Below are 19,114 nucleotides of genomic sequence, written 5' to 3'. Positions count from 1 at the left end.
CTTCAGATTCTGTGTCTCCTTCTCTCTCTGCCCCTCCCCCACTCACATTCTGTCTGTCTGTCTCTCTCTCTCTCAAAACTAAATAAACACTAAAACACATTTTTTAAAGAATATTTTCCTTTATAACAATAACAAAGAGGCTAAAATGCAACCAAGCCAACTTAATGGATCTTGATAATGTGTTTATATACAAAAATATGAACTAAGTATAAAATTGTAAAGATCAATGTTAAGATTTTTAAAGAACATTTTATTATTAATTACAGACATGATGTAAAGTGACTACAGGGTTTATACAAGTGGGGTCTATTAAAGCAGGGAGTGCTATCCAAAATTATATGGTCATAAATTTCTATCTAAAATGAGATGGGTCATGTATATTTTTAAGTTTAAAATTAAATGATAAACATGTTACCATTTTACTTTACCGAAGTTAAAACTATGCTCAGTTTTAATCATTTAAATATTTTAAACCTGTATGCCTTTTGAAGTATAACAGAGTCTCATCATGTTCCATTTTAAAGTTAAATTGCTAAATTATAATTAATAAGCACATATAGTATACATTTTTTTAAATTTTTTTTTTCAACGTTTATTTATTTCTGGGACAGAGAGAGACAGCATGAACGGGGAAGGGGCAGAGAGAGAGGGAGACACAGAATCGGATACAGGCTCCAGGCTCTGAGCCATCAGCCCAGGGCCCGACGCGGGGCTCGAACTCACGGACCGCGAGATCGTGACCTGGCTGAAGTCGGACGCTTAACCGACTGCGCCACCCAGGCGCCCCAACATTTTTTTAATTTCCATTGTCATTCTCTTCATTTCATCTTTGAGATATTTTTAATCTATGTCAACAGAAGCACAAGTGTTTGCACATTTATTTCACTAACATTGATTTTTTTAACCCATTTTGGCAAGCCAATGATTTTGAATTATGAATTTAAATTAAGGATGCACACAAGGTTTAAGTTCATGAGCCCTCGTTTTAAACTATAATCCTTTATGTTAAAATTCAGATTTAACTTCCTCAGCTCAATATCTTAAAGATTGCACTACCTTCTGCCATGTCTGCTCTGACATTTCTTTCCCATTCTTCTCTGGAGTACTCTTCTTGACCCCATCATCTTCACCATATCCACAGAGTTGTTCTGGTGGAGAATAAATAATATATTATGGTAACGCATATAATGCTGAAACACTGTCCTGTCATTTTAAGGAAAAAGGTTCTGCTTTCTCAATTATGAATACTCTAGCCTATTTTATTGTCAAGTATTTCGCTAGAAACTAAATGGTGACCTTTTCCAAGATTTTCAGTCACATAATTACGTATCTTTGTAGCGTCTTTTTTTTCCCCCAGTGTAAGATTTTCAAAGGTACAACAGATCTTCAGGTTAACAATGCTATACTTTTATTCCTATTTTCATTCTTTTGTAGACTATTCCCCCTTTGCCTTAAAAGCAGAATTCACTGCCTTCTTATCTACACAGTCACTACTAGTTTTGTTCTCTGGATCTTGTTCCCTGCCAGGAGGATCAGAGTGATTGCTGAACAAAGCAAACAGTACCCGAATTAGGGTGGACTGAAACTGTAACAGCCTCTACCACCCCCTTTTCTTCAGGTAAAAGATCACACAGTAGGCAGAGTAAACCATAAAAATCTCATTTCCAGGAAAACTGTCACTGTATAACACACAGAAACCCAGATAACAGGTGAAGTTGTTTCTATAAATGATTCCTATATACTGACGATGCATTTGACTACCACAACCTTTCAACGAAGCAAAAATGTACAAGCAAGATATCAAAATTAAAGGAAAAAAATAATCATAAAATTTCAGTTAACACTATTAAAATTTAAATACACTAAAAGTTATAACAAATGTTTTCTAATCAGATAAATTATTGTGACAAATTTAATATTTTATTATTGAATTATTTTTAGGATACAACATTTCTTAAAGAATTAATAGAAGGGCAAAAAGAATACACAAAGCTAAAAGGATGCATATCTGTGTTAGACTGAGGTGATTTTGCTTTAAAGTATGCTTGGCTGCTGTAGGTCAGTGTAAAACTTTGATTTATCAACAAAGGAAAAAGAAAACAATATTATTCTCCGTAGAGTAGAAATCCTCTTGGTATAAACAGTGACTAACAAGTTTGTTAGAGTGAATTAGGCATTTCTTTTGTCTTTGAAACATGACATATCCAATTAAAACTTCTGTACTCATGAAATAAATAGAACACTATCCTAAGGATAATAAAAGCTAGAATAGGTAGAATTTGCCACCTGGGGAATATGTACCTTTACCTTGATAATAATCTGTTGGTTCCCAAGTTTCTCTTTCTAGTCCCCTAACACCATGGTGCTGAATTCATTTACAACACTCTTTCAGCAATATAGAAATAATATGCAAATACAATTCAGCTGTTCAAGTCATTTAAATATCTGCTATAGTTCTAAGTGAAATATTTACTCTTAAAAATAAGAAGAAAATAGTTCTATGCTCAAAGAGCATAGAATGCTAAAAATAGCTAAATAATTCCAATAAAATAAATGCTGAAGACTGATTTAAAAATGAATTGGATTGCTGCTTTGTGCTCCCGTGTGTGCGCAAAGTCCACATGGTTGACCATGCTCACGTGTCGTTTTCTGTCAAAAACTTTAGTATCTCACCTTCACAGGATTTATAAAGAGTATTCAAATAGCTAGGCCCAGGTGTTGGGGAAGAACAAGGAGCCCCCTTTGCCCCTTGATTCTCCTCCCCTTCGAGGATCTCAGGATTTGAGAAATGAACCAAGAGGACCTAGATAGAAATATGCACTTCTATTTTTGTCCTATGGTAGATGTATGAGCATGTTTCACCTTGCTGGAGATTTATCTTTAATGTTTTAGTTTATAAAATTCATTCTGATTTATATTCTTTCCCAGGAGTTTCTTCCCTCTCTACTTTTTAACGTTTAATGCTGTTTATTCATAATTGTTTAAACTTATCCTATCTTCCATGTTTTTCTCTTCTCTTAATTCTCTTAGATTACACTAACAAATTAAATTCTTCTGCAATGTTTTCTCTTTGTAGATTCTTTTAGCTATTTTATCAAATTATTTTTAAAACTTATTATCATTATGAAGGATTGCAGAATATGACTTAAAATATGCCACTTCAGTATAGTGATTCTTTTGAGCAGTAGGTACTTGAAAAACAGCAAATGCTTTTGGTTAATACTTTCATATCACACTATAGCAGATTATTAGTCAGCAAATGCTTACTCCATCATCCTCTACCTTCATGGGTGGAGTACAGATCTCTACTCCACTGATGTTGAGGTTGGCCATATGAATTACTTTGCCTAAAGGAATGTGGGAATAAATAAGAATGTGCCTGTTACAAGCCTAGAACTTAGGTATTTCTCCTCTCCCCTTGGAAGCTTCCAGTATCTGCTTTGAAAAGAACATGCCAGAGAGTCCCTGCCCTGCTCAGCCTGGGCCCAAGACTGAGACATGTGAAATCATGTGAACTCAGTATGCTTCAGACAAACAACAGAACTGCAGCCTGAAGCACATCTGCCCAGCTGATCTGCAGAAACCATAAACAAGAAAAATCCTGTGTATTGTTGCAAGTCATTGAAATTTTGTGGTCATTTATGCCGTAGCAAAAGCTGTCAGGTACAGAAATTGATAACTATAAGTGAATGCTGCTATAATAAAAATCTAAATTATGTGGCATTGATTTGGGGATGGGTAATGGGTGCCAAAGAATATGTTTCAGAAGGCTGAGAAAATGGTGCTCGTGTTATGCAGTGGCCAACATTTGGCAAAATGCCATTTGACAAAACACAGAAGACAAAAAATGTAGCTAATAAATTTGTAACAGTAAGTGAGGAATATCCAGGGTAGAATGCTGACAGCATGAGTTGGTTGTTACTGGCTGCACTTGACTAGGTTTTAAGAAAAGAACTGAGTTCAGAAAGGAAGCAGCCACAGGCATATAGAAGTGCATACCTTCCATTACTTTCAGGATTGGAAATGAAGGTGTTACTCACCATATCAAAGGAGCAGCCACTGACACATTGGCAGGATAAAGGCCAAATCTAAGATGTTGATATTGAGACATGGCCTCTGGGTTTGACTGTCATGCCTGTTACTGGCAATCTCTGAAAGTAATAATGGGATGCTTAGTAGATCCTTTCAGCTGGACAAAGGACTTCTAGGAAGTTTATGGGTAAGGGCCTAAAAAGTCTAAAAGTGCTCCCCAATCCTCCACAGAAACTCACACAGAGAAGACGTATGAATTGTTGGTAGCTGTATTTAATAAAATGACTTATTTTAGCCAAAGAATGTGGATAAAAGTCACAACGTGCCAGTTCTAAATCAAGGCTTAAAAGGCTCTGCATGTTTATACTTGTCCTTTTGTGGCCAAGAAACAGACACGTGAAGCAGAAATAAACTCCACTTGTAGCCTAAAAAAGAGCTGGACCAGATGAGCTGGACCAGATTGTTTCAGCCAATCCACAGACCCACATAACAACAACAACAAAAAATTATATGTGTGTGTGTGTGTGTGTGTGTGTGTGTGTGTGTGTGTCTGTGTCCACGGACTTGCTATAGTTTCTGAGCTTTCACATTTGTTTGTTTCATCCTTTTATTAATAAACAGCTCTTCAGCATTCAATGAAAAATACCATAAACAGTGGTTTTATGAACATACTCTTGTATTTGTAAAGATTGAGGATTCCTGCTCCAAGCCTAATCCTATAGGTGATTTCTCAGGCCTGAACATAAGTATTATATGCTTTACCAGGCAGGCCCTATGAGGGAAAGCTGCCCCCCACCCCAACCAGACCTGGCACACAGCCAATAGACTGTGGTCCCTGAAGGGAGTTTATAGTCAAGGGCTCAGGTTCCCCCTGCCAACCACATTCTTATGCATGTCTCTGTTCCTGCCTTGTGTACCTCCACTAGGCCTCCAGGTGAACACCTCCTGACTGGCAGCCCTTTGGCTAAGTAAGGCCTTCCTCAAGTGCCTCTGTTGAAATGTCCTTATTTGGTTGCTGGGGTGGGGGGTAACCTTAAAGACATTTTTCTTGCATCTGACTCAATACCCAATACTTTTCTTCTCCCAGCCCTCCCTTCCTTTCTCCCCCAAGACTCAGGTCAATAAAAATGCAGGAGACTTTTGCTCAGAGCTCCTTTGGCTGTAAGACAACCTCTCTGTCTGTGCTGATCCATCTGATCCTCAACTAGCAGGCAGTTCCAGGGGGAAGATGGAACAGAGAGAGTTGATGCTTTCTCCACTTTAGCCTCTTGCTTATATAGTAAGTGATTAAAGGCTTGACTGTTACTTTCATTTGGCTTATTATCTTAAATCAGCTACATAGACACCTGGCAGCTCAGATCTCTCCAGCTTCTAACAGAGATATTGTGAGATTGTAGCAGATTCTTTACACTATGAATTGTAATTTTCAGTAAAGAGAAATTTAGTGTCATAGGGGCTTAAGGTGCTAGTGCGGGAAGTTAGAGGAGACAGAACTGATTTGAGAGGAAAGGTAATGAGTATTTAAAAAAAAACATGCAAAACTTCTGAAATCTTTATAAAAATAGGCAGGGGAAAACAGGTAGCAGGAAATAAGAAAATACACCTGGTACATGGAGAAAGGTTACTATCCCTATAGATTTGAGATTTTAATCCAGGGAAACATGTTCAATGACAATAAAAGTAAGTACCAGAGACACTAGATTTACCTGTCCATGTGGAACAACTAAAACTAGAGAATAAGAGATGAAAAAAATGGTTCTCAGACATTGGGTGTCTAAGACACTGCAAAGTAGTCAGCCCTAAGGGCAAACAAATGAAGTGAATCCAATCCTTTTTCCCACTTATTGCCTAGAGCACTTCCAGGCTACAGCACAGAAATGGGGCACTAAATGGGTCTGGTATTCTTCCTAAATTGAAGTGACAGATCCCAGAGTCCAGGCAGACCAAGGAAGCTGGACTTTGCAGGATATAGTGCCAAGGAACAGAAATCTGCTCGGACACAGGGAGAGCTCCGAAGGTCTACAGGGGGTCCCCCTCAAGTCTTCAGCTAAGTACAGATCAGCACAGGCGTGTGTGTAAACAGCCCAAAGAAAGAACCACCTAAAAGGATTAAAGGAAATAATCTCCAAAACTCACACAGGCCCAAGAATGGCTCATTCTCCCACTAGGAGAGAGTAGAAAAAAAAAAAAAAAAAAAAAAGACATGTTATGTATTGTTTTAAAAAAGATAAGAATGACAGGTGAATTCTCACTGAAAACACTTTAAGCCAGAAGATAATAGAGTAAATTTGTTTTTTAGTATCAAAAGAAAAAAAAAAACCCTGCCAATGCAGAATTCTATACTTAGTGAAAAGATCTTTCAAAAATAAAGACAAAATTGGGGCGCCTGGGTGGCGCAGTCGGTTAAGCGTCCGACTTCAGCCAGGTCACGATCTCGCGGTCCGTGAGTTCGAGCCCCGCGTCGGGCTCTGGGCTGACAGCTCAGAGCCTGGAGCCTGTTTCGGATTCTGTGTTTCCCTCTCTCTCTACCCCTCCTCCGTTCATGCTCTGTCTCTCTCTGTCCCAAAAATAAATAAATGTTGAAAAAAAAATTAAAAAAAAAATAAAGACAAAATAAAGGTTGCTTTTTCAGGTATAAAAAAGCTGAAAGAAGTCATCACCAGCAGATGTGCACTATAATAAATATTAAAGGGAGTCCTTTAGGAAAACAGAAAATAATATCAACTGTAAGTCTGGATCTACAGGATTCCCAGGAAGGGAATGAAGAGCAGCAGAAATAGTTCTTAGTAAAGATAAGAACCACCAGACTGGTGACAGCTAAAGCCAGATATTTAAAATCTCTGAGATCACCCCTTGCAGGACAGGAAACACTCTCCAGCAGGTGGAGTGAAATGGACATTTAACAAAATACAGATTTAAGATCCAGTCTGGAAAAAAACACAATTAAAGAAAGAAAAGAACTTGTCAAAAACCTGAATTTAATAAAATACGAGCTCAGAAAAGAAATAATAAGACATCCAAAATTAGTGGGAATTTGAAGAGTTGTAGATTTAATATAAATACTAGAAAGAACAAAGGAAAGAATATACATATAATATATAAACTCTCTCTCTCTCCATATATATGGGGAGAGGGAGAGGAAAAGTAAGAGAAAAAGTAAGCAAATACAAAGATTACTGACATCCTTGAACTGCAGTATTAAAAATGCAATATGCAAAAACACATTTCCTTGTAATGCAGGAAGATCTTAATTGACAAATAATAAATTACATGGATAATCCAAAAATATGATTTAGAACAAACTATATCAAGACATCTTCTATTTAAGTTTTGGAACATCAGGTTGAAAAAAGTAAAAATTCAGGCATTCACAAAGCAAAAGGAAGTCATATCCAAAGAAAGGAGTGAGGAACTGGAGGAAGGGCAAACCTGACACCTCTCCATAATATATCTCCACAACAAGCTTTCATTCTAAAAATGAATAATATCGGGGCGCCTGGGTGGCGCAGTCGGTTGGGCGTCCGACTTCAGCCAGGTCATGATCTCGCGGTCCGTGAGTTCGAGCCCCGCGTCGGGCTCTGGGCTGATGGCTCAGAGCCTGGAGCCTGTTTCAGATACTGTGTCTCCCTCTCTCTCTGCCCCTCGCCCGTTCATGCTCTGTCTCTCTCTGTCCCAAAAATAAATAAACATTGAAAAAAAAAATTAAAAAAAAAATAAATAAAAATGAATAATATCTAGAAAGTTCTGAGGGGAAAAAAGTGTGACATGATACAATTATACCCAGCCAATTTATCCATTGACTGTAAAAACTGTTGAAACATATTTTCAAACATCTAAGCTCTTACAAATATAGCTACTTTGATCCCTTCTTGAAGTTTCAGTTATATCTGGCGAACAAAAAAAATAAATCATAATAAAGAATTTGTGAATAGAAAGACGATGGTTTTAAAACTGTGATGAGTACTGAGCACACTGCATATAAAAATAAGACTTTAAACCTGGGGTAATTATTGTTGCAATATGTTAAATTATAGACTTTGATAAAATTAAAAGTTTATTTAATGAACAAGACTCAAGCTGTGGGAGAAATAAAATAAAATTTTTTGTTTTTATTTCCATTTTTTAAAATGTTTATTTTTGAGAGAGAGAGAACAAGCATTGAGTAGGGAAAGGGCAGAGAGACAGGAGGACATAGGATCCAAGCACCAACAGGGCAGAGCCTGATGTGGGGCTCAAACTCATGAACCATGAGAAAAATAAAATGTATTTTAAAAATAACTTGTTTTCATTTTGCATGACAAGATATTAATTTTTAACATGCCCTGAAATTGAAATACATATTTTAAAAAATACAAAGTAATTCATCTTCAATATTTTTAGGATCTTTCTTTTTAATCTTAGAGGGAAGTTTTAGAAATTAACATCTATTGACGTAATAAAACATTTACCTAAAGTTCAACAGTTCTTTTATGATTATATCTGTTTCTTTTTATTTGGATTGTTCCAAATAAAGTAATATGTAATTATCTTTTTAAAAAATAAATGTTTATTATTTATCTTTGAGAGAGAGAGAGACAGAACATAAGCATGGAAGAAGCAGAGAGAGAGAGAGGGAGACACAGAATCTGAAGCAGGCTCCAGGCTCCTAGCTGTCAGCACAGAGCCTGATGTAGGGCTTGAACCCACAAACAGTGAGATCACAACCTGAGCTAAAGTCAGACACTCAGCCAATTGAGCCACCCAGATGCCCTTATGTAATTATTTTTTTAAAAAATAGCATATATTATGTTTTTCTGTTTGCACAATTTATCTAACTAGTCTTCTTTATATATAAGTATTAAGAGATATTTGATTTGATAATTATTTAAGATTGAAATTTTGATTTTTAAGTGATGGAATTAAGATGTTTTGTCTTCTTTTATTCTTTCTTATTGCTTGAATATTTATAAGTATGCATACTTTTTCCAGAAACAATAAAGTTATTACTTTTTAAAATTTTATTTACTTATTTTGAGACAGAAGGAGAGAGAGAGAGAGAGAGAGAACGAACAGGGGAACGGTAGAGAGAGGGGGACAGAGAATCTGAAGCAGGCTCCAGGTTGACAGCAGAGAGCCTGATGAGGGGCTTGAATTCACAAACTGTGAGATCATGACCTGAGCCGAAGTTGGATGCTTAACCAACTGAGCCACCCAGGCAACCCAATAAAGTTATTTTTAAAAAGTAAACTGAGGATAAAATCTTAGAGAACCCCAAAAGGTAAGGAATAAGTGGAAGAAAATTCCAGTGGAAGAAACAAAGAAAATACAGGCAAGCACAGAATGAAGGTAAAACAAAGGAAAACCAGTGTTTCAGTGGTGTAAAATAGATATCTCAAATGCTGTCTTTGACAAGGCACCAGTGACCTAAAAGCAACTGGAACAACAATAGTAATTGGGACAATAGAAAGATGAGTGGTATATGAAAACTTGTTAAGTATAAATTATTAAATTAATTGTTGATTATAAATTGTCAACACCTAAAAAGTATAGCAGTAACAACAAAGCTGTAGTTAAGTTAAACAAGGAGAAATCCTTCATATCAATCTTATTTACTTTTTTTTAATGAGATACCACAGTATGGACTGAAGTCATATAGTAAATATAGTTATCTTGATTTTAACAAAGGAACAATACTTCAACTGGAACAGATACATTTGCTCTTACTAAACAGTTTTAGGCTAGTGGTCAATCAGGTGGCAGATCTGCAGACCTCCAAGTTTCTTTTTAACTCTATTATTTTGATTCCAGGACAATAGAGGAGCACTAAATGAGTTCCAGAAAAATGTAATGTCAAACAAAAATAAATGAATTATTGAGGATAATAACTCTATACAATCTATAAAACTTTGAACAAACATAAATAGTAAAACTTTAGTGACGAACCAAAGAATGAACATCTCTTCTCCTTATCAAATATCTCTTTAGAATTTTTAATGAATTATAAAGCTGACTTTTAGGTGTTCTATTTGATTTTCTTGTGAAAGGTAAAAATGTTAAACATATCAGAAAGTAAAGCAGTGGAAAGAGGGGGAACAAGGATAAGATTCTTACAAGAAATTGAAAATAAAACATCAAGTACTGGATAATTTAAAAACGCTTGCATTAAGTATTTAATCTTACAAAAAAATGTACCTTCTCTTTTCTCTGCCATACATGTGTTCAATTCTCGTATTGTTGCCTTATCAATAGATATACGTACTTTAAGTTTATCCAATTCTTCTTGAAGATTCATCCTATGAAAATTAACAAAATAAATGATTATTTGAAACATGTAAGTTACTGAATAGTGTAGCAAACAGATAAAGGTAGTAAAGATATTTAACAAAATATGAATTAGGCAATAGTAAAAAAAGAAAAAATATATCATTATTAATAAACCCTAACAATTAAAATTGAATTTTAATGAGAATCTGGAAAAAATGTTTTAAGTAAGTGATTTTTAAATTTACACATGCTTAATACTAAATAAACATGCTAAATACTTAAAAACATAGGCTGTATTTTTAAAAAATGAGCTACCCAATCATTTTTTTTTCTAAGATTTTATTTTTAAGTAATATCTACACCCAATGTGGAGCTCAAACTTACAACCCCAAGATCAAGAGGTGCATGCTCTACTTAGTGAGCCAGCCAGGTAATACACTTTGTACCAAACACTTTTTAACAAACAGATATACTATGCAAATCATAATACAAATATTAATACATACACTGAAAGCAAAGTTAGTACATTTCTAGATGCCAAGAAAAGACAAAGAACTCTTACTAGTAAAATGGAATTGAGCTACCATGGTGAGAGACTGGATCAAATACCACCCATGGAGACCTCAGACCTTCAGACCTGAATGGGGATGGAAGTTTATGCCCAAGGTCCTTCATGGCTGAGAGACAAAACTGGGTTAACTGTAGTAAGCTTGCAAACAAAAATTTTCTGAGTGAAACATGAATATCTGAGCTTATTTTGTTCCATTAAAACAGGTAAGCCTAGGGTAGCCTGGGTGGCTCAGTTGGTTAAATGTCCAACTCTTCTCTTGATATCGGCTCAGGTCATGACATGAATGACAGTGTACATATCACCCCACCCAATAAAGGAGAATGCACAATAAGGAAAATGAAACAACAGAACAATTTAAAATGAGTTTTTATAAAATTAGAGTTTTGAAAATGTTGATAAAAAGGAAAAAGAGGTGACAAACGTTTATTTTAAAAAACATAACTCATTACAAACTAATGAATGTGTTAAATAGCACACAAAGCTAATGAAAGCTGGTAAAATTATAGACAACACAAAGAAACAAAAAGGAGGAAAACAGTAACAATATATAAAGTGTGTTTGAATAAGCCCAAAAAGCATCTAATAGAAATTTTCAAGGAGAGAATTGAGAAAGAGTGAAATTAATATTCAAAATACAATGGCTGAAAATTGAGAGCTGATGAAAAATGTGAATTAGTAGATTAAGAGAGTATCACAAATTTCAAACAATAAATAAAACTATATTCATGGTTAGAAACACAGGAGCACTGTAGGATACCAAAAAAAAAAAAAAAAAAGACAATCTTAAAATCAACCATATTGAGAAGAAATGTTAATTAACAACTAAAGAACTTTGGAGTGACAACAGACTTCTCACAGAAACAAACAAAAAAAGCAGAAGAAAAATAAGTAATATTTTCAACGTTCAAAGGCTTACTACTCATAGATCCTAGATGAAAGAACTATTTCATTTAGGTGGAAAAAGACCCTTCAAAGTCAACATATGAAACAAAATAGGCAGTGATGATTAAAAACATTTGTAAATGTGTACATGGAAGTAAATATTTATCATGTGAAACCATCATAACAATAGCTAAGTGAAGGTAGAAATAGAATATGGTAGAACTAAAATCTGAAAAATAAAATGATATAAGATCAAGAGAAGGGTCAGTGTCAAAGTATTTTAAGAACCCTGTACGAAAAAAAAAAAAAAAAAAAAAAAAGAACCCTGTACTGTTGGTGAGGATATAAGTACTAATGAACTTTAGTTTGTCAAATAAACAGTGTATAATTTCAGGGCACCTGGGTGGATCAGTTGGTTGAGCGTCCAACTCTTAATTTCAGCTCAGGTCATGATCTCAGGGTTGTGGGATCGAGCCCCAGGTCAGGCTCCAAGCTGAGTGTGGAGCCTGCTTGGGATTTTCTTTTCCTCTGGCCCTTCTCTGTTTGTGCATGCAGCTCTCTCTCTCTCTCTCTCTCTCTCTCTCCCTCCCTTCCTCCCTCAAATAAAAAAAATAAATAAATAAAAATTTAAAAATAGAAACCAATTTTTTTAAGGGATATATAATTTCAAGAAAAAGCATTTAAAGAATAGAAAACATTAAATGTATAAATCAGAAGAAGTCAAAAAAGAAATGAACAACATGTACTCAAATCTAAGGGAAGAAAAGGATTAAAAAATGTTTGTTTATTTATTTTGAGAGAGCACAAGCAGAGGAGGAACAGAGAGAGAATCCCAAGCAGGCTCCATGCTATCAGTGCAGAGCCCAAGGCAGGGCTCAATCTCACAAACCAGGGGATCATGACCTGAGGCAAAATCGAGAGTTGGATGCTCAACTGACTGCATCACCCAGGTGCCCCAAGAAAAGGATTTTTAAAAGGAGCATAAAAAATAAAATACAGACTAAGAACAAAAAGTAATATTAAAGATAAAGATTGTTATTACATAATGATCAAAGAAATGACTTACTAGGAAGACACAGCAGCTCTAAAATGTTATATATTCAACAATATATTTATAATTTATTATATTTTATTTTATTAAAAGATTTAAAATATAACATTAAAAATAAATATAATATCTATATATTAAAAATACATTTTACATTTATACTTTATATAACTATTAAAAAAATAGTCCCTGCTTTTCCTTACTAAGATTATTTATTAAAAAATTGATGTTTACACTTTGATGGGTATACTTACATATTTTTTAATATAAGAACTTTAAAAATTACGATCCTAGGATTACATTTGTACCTTCTCAGGTAGGTTACAGATTGATGGGAGGGGCACAAACACACACACTCATCCACACAGTAATTACTGTACCCCATGTAACTGGAGGAAATCTGTATATGAAACTTATGATTGTTTCTTTCTTTCTTCTTTCTTTCTTCTTTCTTTCTTCTTTCTTTCTTTTTTCTTTCTTCTTTCCTTTCCTTTCCTTTCCTTTCCTTTCTATTTATCTTTGAGAGAGAGAGAGAGACAGAGAGAGAGAGAGAGAGAGAGAAACCGAGCGCAAGTGGGGCAGGGGCAGAGAGAGAGGGAGACACAGAATCCAAAGCAGGCTCCAGGGTCAGCACTGTCAGCATAGAGCCCAAAACAGGGCTTTATGACCCACAAAGCACAAGATCATGACCTGAGCCGATGTTGGATGCTCAACTGACTGAGCCACCCAGGTACTCCAATACTATTTATTTCTTATAAATACTAAAAAGCAACTGATCTACAATGAAAACAAACCATTCAAAAGCCTGAGATAATTTTAAGAAGGGGTAAACACTTTGTATTAGTTATCTGTATCATTCAAAATAAAAAATGATATTTATATGGGCGCCTGAGTGGATCAGTTGGTTAAGTGCCTGACTCTTGGTTTGGGCTCAGGTCATGATCTCATGGTTTGTGGAATCAAGCCCCATGTTGGGCTCTGCACTGATAGCACAGAACCTGCTTTGGATTCTCTCTCTCCTCTCTCTCTGCCTCTCCCTGCTTGCATGCCTGCTCTATTCAAAATAAATAAATTTAAAAAAAATTGGTACCTATATATGGTCATTACCATTTAATTCAGATGTTCAAACTCAACATACTTGATGAAACTATTTGCCCTAAAGAAAGGATTTTGTTTGTTTGTTTGGTTGGTTGGTTTTTAGATTTTTTATTGTAATTCCTGTGTAGTTAACATACAGTGTTGTATTAGTTTCAGGTGTACAATATACTGATTCTGCAATTCTATACATTATTCAGTGCTCATCAGGATCAAGTGTACTCTTTAATCCCCATCCCCTATTTCACCCATCCCACAACCCATCTCTCTTCTGGTAACCATCAGTTTGTTCTCTATAGTTAAGTTTTCTTGTTCTGTCTCTCTTTTTTTTTTCCCCCTTTGCTCATTTGTTTTGTTTCTTAAATTCCACATGAGTGAAATTATATGGTATATGTCTTTCTCTAACTGACTTATTTCACTTAGCATTATACTCTCTAGCTCTATCCATGTCGTTGCAAATGGCAAGATTTTTTAACTTTTATTTTTTTTAACTTTTATTTATTTATTTTGAGACAGAGAGAGGGAGAGATAGGGGGGTGCTGGGAGGGGCAGAGAGAGGGAGAGAGAGAGAGAGAAAGAGAGAGAGAGAGAGAGAGAGAGAGAATCCCAAGCAGGCTCCGTACTGTCAGTGGAGAGCCCGATGTGAGGCTTGAACCCACAAACCACGGGATCATGACCTGAGCTGAAGTCAAATGCTTAACCAACTGAACCACCCAGGCCCCCTCATTAGTTTTTTTTTTTAATTTTTTAAGTTCATTTATTTGAGAGGGAGAGAGAAAGAACAAGCAGTGGAGGGGCAGAGAGAAGGAGAGACAGAATCCCAAGCAGGCTCCACACCATCAATGCAGAACTGGATGTGGGACTCAAACTCATGAACTGTGAGATCATGACCTGAGTTGAGATCAAGAGTCGGACGCTAAACTGACTTTGCCACCCACGCACACCTTCATTCTTTTTTTTACAGCTGAATAATATTCCATTGTGTGTGTGTATGTACATATAAATATACACACACCAATCCTCTTTGCCCATTCATCTATCAGTGGACACACTTCCATATCTTGGTTACTGTAAATAATGCTATAATAAACACAGAGGTGCATGTATCACTTTGAATTAGTGTTTTTGTATGTTTTGGGTAAATGCCTAGTAGTAACTACTGAATCATATGGTAATTCTATTTTTAACTTTTTGAAGACTTTCCATACTGTTTTCCACACTGGTTACACCAGTTTGCATTCCTATCAACAGTGCATGAGGGTTACTTTTTCTCCACATCCTCCCCACCACCTGTTGTTTCTTGGGTTTTTGACTTTAGCCATTCTGAAAGGTATCTTATTGTAGTTTTGTTTTGCATTTCCTTGATGATGAGTGATGTTCAGCATCTTTTCATATGTCCACTGGCCATCTGTACGTCTTCTTTGGAGAAATGCCTGTTCATGTCTTCGGCCCATTTTTTAATTGGGTTATTTTTTGGGTGAGTTGTATCAACTCTTTATATATTTTAGATACTAACCCTTTATCAGATAGGTCATTTGCAAATATCTTCTTCCGTTCTGTAGGTTGCCTTTTAGTTTTGTTTGTTTCCTTTGCTGTGCAGAAGATTTTTATTTTTATGTAGTCCCAATAGTTTACTTTCACTTTTGTTTCTCTTGCCTCAAGAGACGTACCTAGAAAAATGGTGCTATTGGCTGATGTCACAGTAATTACTGCCAGTGCTCTTTTCGATGATTTTTATGGTTTCAGGTCTCACATTTAGGTTTTTAGTCCATTTTGAGTTTATTTTTGTGCATGGCATAAGAAATTGGTCCAGTTTTATTCTTTTGCATGTTGCTGCCCTGTTTTCTCTACACCATTTGTTGAAGAGACTGTCTTTTTCCCATTGTATATTCATTCCTCCTTTGTCAAAGATTAATTAACCATATAACTTTGGGTTTATGTCTGGGTTTTCTATTCTATCTATTTCTATTCTATTATGTCTGCATTTTTCTTTCTTAGTAGGTATTTTTTAAGATTACTTATTTATTAAGAGAGACAGAGAGATAATGAGTGGGGGAAGGGCAGAGAGAGAGAGAAGGGGACAGAGGATCTGAAGTAGGCTTCATGCCAACAGCAGAGAGTCCCATGTGGGGCTTGAACTTCACGCACCATGAGATCATGAACTGATTCGAAGTCAGATGCTTAATCAATTGAGCCGCCAAAGCGTTCCTCTTTTTTTTCTTTTTAAGTAATCTCTACATCCAATGTGAGGCTCAAACCTTAGGACCCAAGATCAAGAGTCACATGATCTACTGACTGAGTCAGCCAGATGCCCCAATCTATGTGTCTATTTTTATGCCTCTACCATACTGTTTAGATTGCTATAGCTTTCTAATATAACTGGAAGTCTGGAATTGTGATACTTCCAGTTTTGTTGTTTAAAGAACATAAACTGTTAGTATGACAAAATACATTTAAAGAGAGTAATTTTTATGGTTGTTTTTTTTTTTTTTTTTTTTTTTCAGAAAAATCAAATGATTATTCACTAAACACTTAAGATACACTACGTGTTCTTTTAGTAAATACTATTAATTCTTTAGGTAATTTTAAACACATTATATATATTGTGCCTAAAATGTATGAAAATTAAGGTAACAATCAAATTAAAAATACTATATGTATCATACTATGACCTGAATGTTTGTGTTCCTCTAAAATTCATGTTGAAATTCTAACCTCCAAAGATGATGGTGTTAGGAGGTCAGAACTTTGGGATGTTCTTAGGTCATGTGAAACCCTCATGAATGGGATTAGTGCCTCTAAAAAAGAACCCCCAGAGAGCTACCTCACCTCTTCAGTCATATAAGGATAAGACAAGATATCTGCAACATGAAAGAAGGCCCTTGCCAGACCATGCCTGATCCAGACTTCCAGCCTCTAGAACTATGAGAAATAAATTTCTGTTGCTTATAAGCTATACAGTGTGCATTATTTTGTAATAGCAGCCAGAATGGACTAAAACAGATGACCTCAAAGAACAAATACCATGTGTATACAGTCTCAAATATATGAAAATAGTTTAAGGTATCAATATTAAAAGTTAATCTCAAGAGTAAGAAAATAAAACTCCAAAATATACTTGCCATTTACATGAGTGAATATCTGCCAACGGACACAAAATATTTTCTCTTAACTAACATTCTTGCTAATTGTACAGTAAAATACAATGACAATACAAGAAAAATATAATTGCTGAAAGATGTAAAAAACACAAATATCTATCAGTGGATGAATGGATGAACACAATATGGTATATACATACCATAGTATTATTCGGCCTTAAAAAGGAAAGAAATTGTGACACATACTACAACATGGAAAAACTTGGAAGACATTATGACAAATGAAATAAACCAGACACAAAAAGAAAAACATGATTCCATTTTCTATAGGATACCTAGAATAGGCAAATTCATAGAGACAAAAGGAGAAAAAGATAAGAGCTGAGAGAAGGGGGAATGGGGAGCTATTATTTAATGGGTACAGTTTCATTTTGAGAAAATGAAAAGTCCTAAACATGGATGGTGGTGGTGGCAGGACAACAATGTGAGCATATTTAATGGGACTTAACTGTACACCTAAAAATGGTTATAATGGTAAGTTTCATGCGATGTAAATTTTGCCACAATAAAAAATATATATCCCCCAATTTAAGTTGGTAACACCGCAAACAAAAGTACAGTAAAACCTGGGTTTGCGAGCATAATTTGTTCTGGAAACATGCTTGTAATCCAAAGCACTTGTATATCAAAGCAAATTTACCCATAAGAAATAATGGAAACTCAGAAGATTCGTTCTACAGCCCAAAAATATTCATATAAAAATGATTACAATACTGTCTTATCATACAAAATAATAAAGAAAATACAAAATATAAAGAAAAATGAACAAATTAACCTGCACTTACCTTTGAAAACCCTCATGGTTAGTGTGGGGGAGACAAGAGAGAGGATGGTTATTGTGTAGGACAACTTTCACTATCACTGATGGAATCACTGCTATCTATTGGCTCAATGGAATCTTTCTCTTTTCGTGCAACTTTAACAAGGAACCTATCCAATGACACTTACTTTTGACTCCTTTTGAGGATTTCACAAAAATGTGACATTGTATTATCATTAAACAGATTCATTGCTTGCACTGCTACAGACTTATTTGGGTGGTGCTTTTTTACAAAATTTTTCACTGTTTCCCACATTTTACACATCGTCTTAATCTCATTTGAAGTGAATGGATCCTTCCACCTTTTTCTCTTCCTCCTCTGCAGACAAGATGCAGACATAGACTTATAAAACCTTGCAATTTCAGCCACTTGCATACCTCGATAGTACTTCTCAATGATTTCCTTCTTAACTTCCATCATAATCATCTCCTTCTTCTTACCGCCTTTCTTTTCAACCTTTTTCTACATGGGAGCCATTGTGTATGTTCGCATGGATGTTGACTACAGTACAGTATTAATAAACTCTTGTCATATACTATATTTAATGTAATTGGCAATAAGGCAGCAGAGGAATGGGTCTATGTCTGTAGGCAGCCTGACCTAGAATGAAGCAAAGCATTCCTAAGCTTACTTGTGTATGGAAAAGCAAAGGACTGTCCATAGGTGCTTTGAAGTGACAAAAAATACACTAGCACCAGTTGTGAACACTTGAAAAACCACTGATTTCTGCCAAACACCGTGGCCTGAGATTGAGCATCAGAGCATGGGAGACAATCACCCCCAATGCCGCAGAGAGAGAGAGAGAGAGAGAGAGAAGAACTATTGTCTCAGTTGTGATTATGTGACATTTGGTGTCACGTATTACTAGTATTACATCAGTCATTTATCAAGTTAAAATTTATTAGAAATGTTTGCTGATCTTATGGAACACTCACAGAACAAGTTACTCGCAATCCAAGGTTTTACTGTATATTTTAGCCAGATCCATCTGGCTAAAGACAAAGGGGAAAAATGGAAAGAATCAGGGAAGATGCAAACACGGAAAGGCACAGCAAAGCTTTATCTTCATATCAATGAAATTTGTAATTATATATTTGTGTGTTTATTGATTACTATTTATGTTCTCCAATAAACCGAAGGCCTGTGAGGCCAGAATGTTCGTGTTCTGCTCAATATTTTACTTCCAGTGCCCAGCAAATTTATTGAATTAATGACTGAAAGCACCACAATACAAAAGGTCACAGATTCAGTACTATGTAAC

At 35.5% G+C, this 19,114-nt stretch overlaps 1 protein-coding gene across 2 annotated transcripts in view; it reads right to left on the bottom strand.

Annotated features, from left to right (window-relative positions):
- CNTLN (centlein) overlaps window positions 1–19,114 on the bottom strand; it is a 315,169-nt gene that overhangs the window by 115,071 nt on the left and 180,984 nt on the right. For both annotated transcript variants that reach the window (XM_040481333.1, XM_040481334.1), the window contains exons 13-14: window positions 10,204–10,304; window positions 1,057–1,148 (exon numbers count right to left, since the gene is read on the bottom strand). In XM_040481333.1, coding sequence (XP_040337267.1) covers window positions 1,057–1,148; window positions 10,204–10,304 — 193 coding nt within the window. The remainder of the gene's footprint in view (window positions 1–1,056; window positions 1,149–10,203; window positions 10,305–19,114) is intronic.

Source organism: Herpailurus yagouaroundi, unplaced genomic scaffold (genome assembly GCF_014898765.1).
Source record: "Herpailurus yagouaroundi ecotype Mexico unplaced genomic scaffold, PumYag 160, whole genome shotgun sequence".
Classification (NCBI taxonomy): domain Eukaryota; kingdom Metazoa; phylum Chordata; class Mammalia; order Carnivora; family Felidae; genus Herpailurus; species Herpailurus yagouaroundi.
This window is presented reverse-complemented; position numbering and strand designations above follow the sequence as displayed.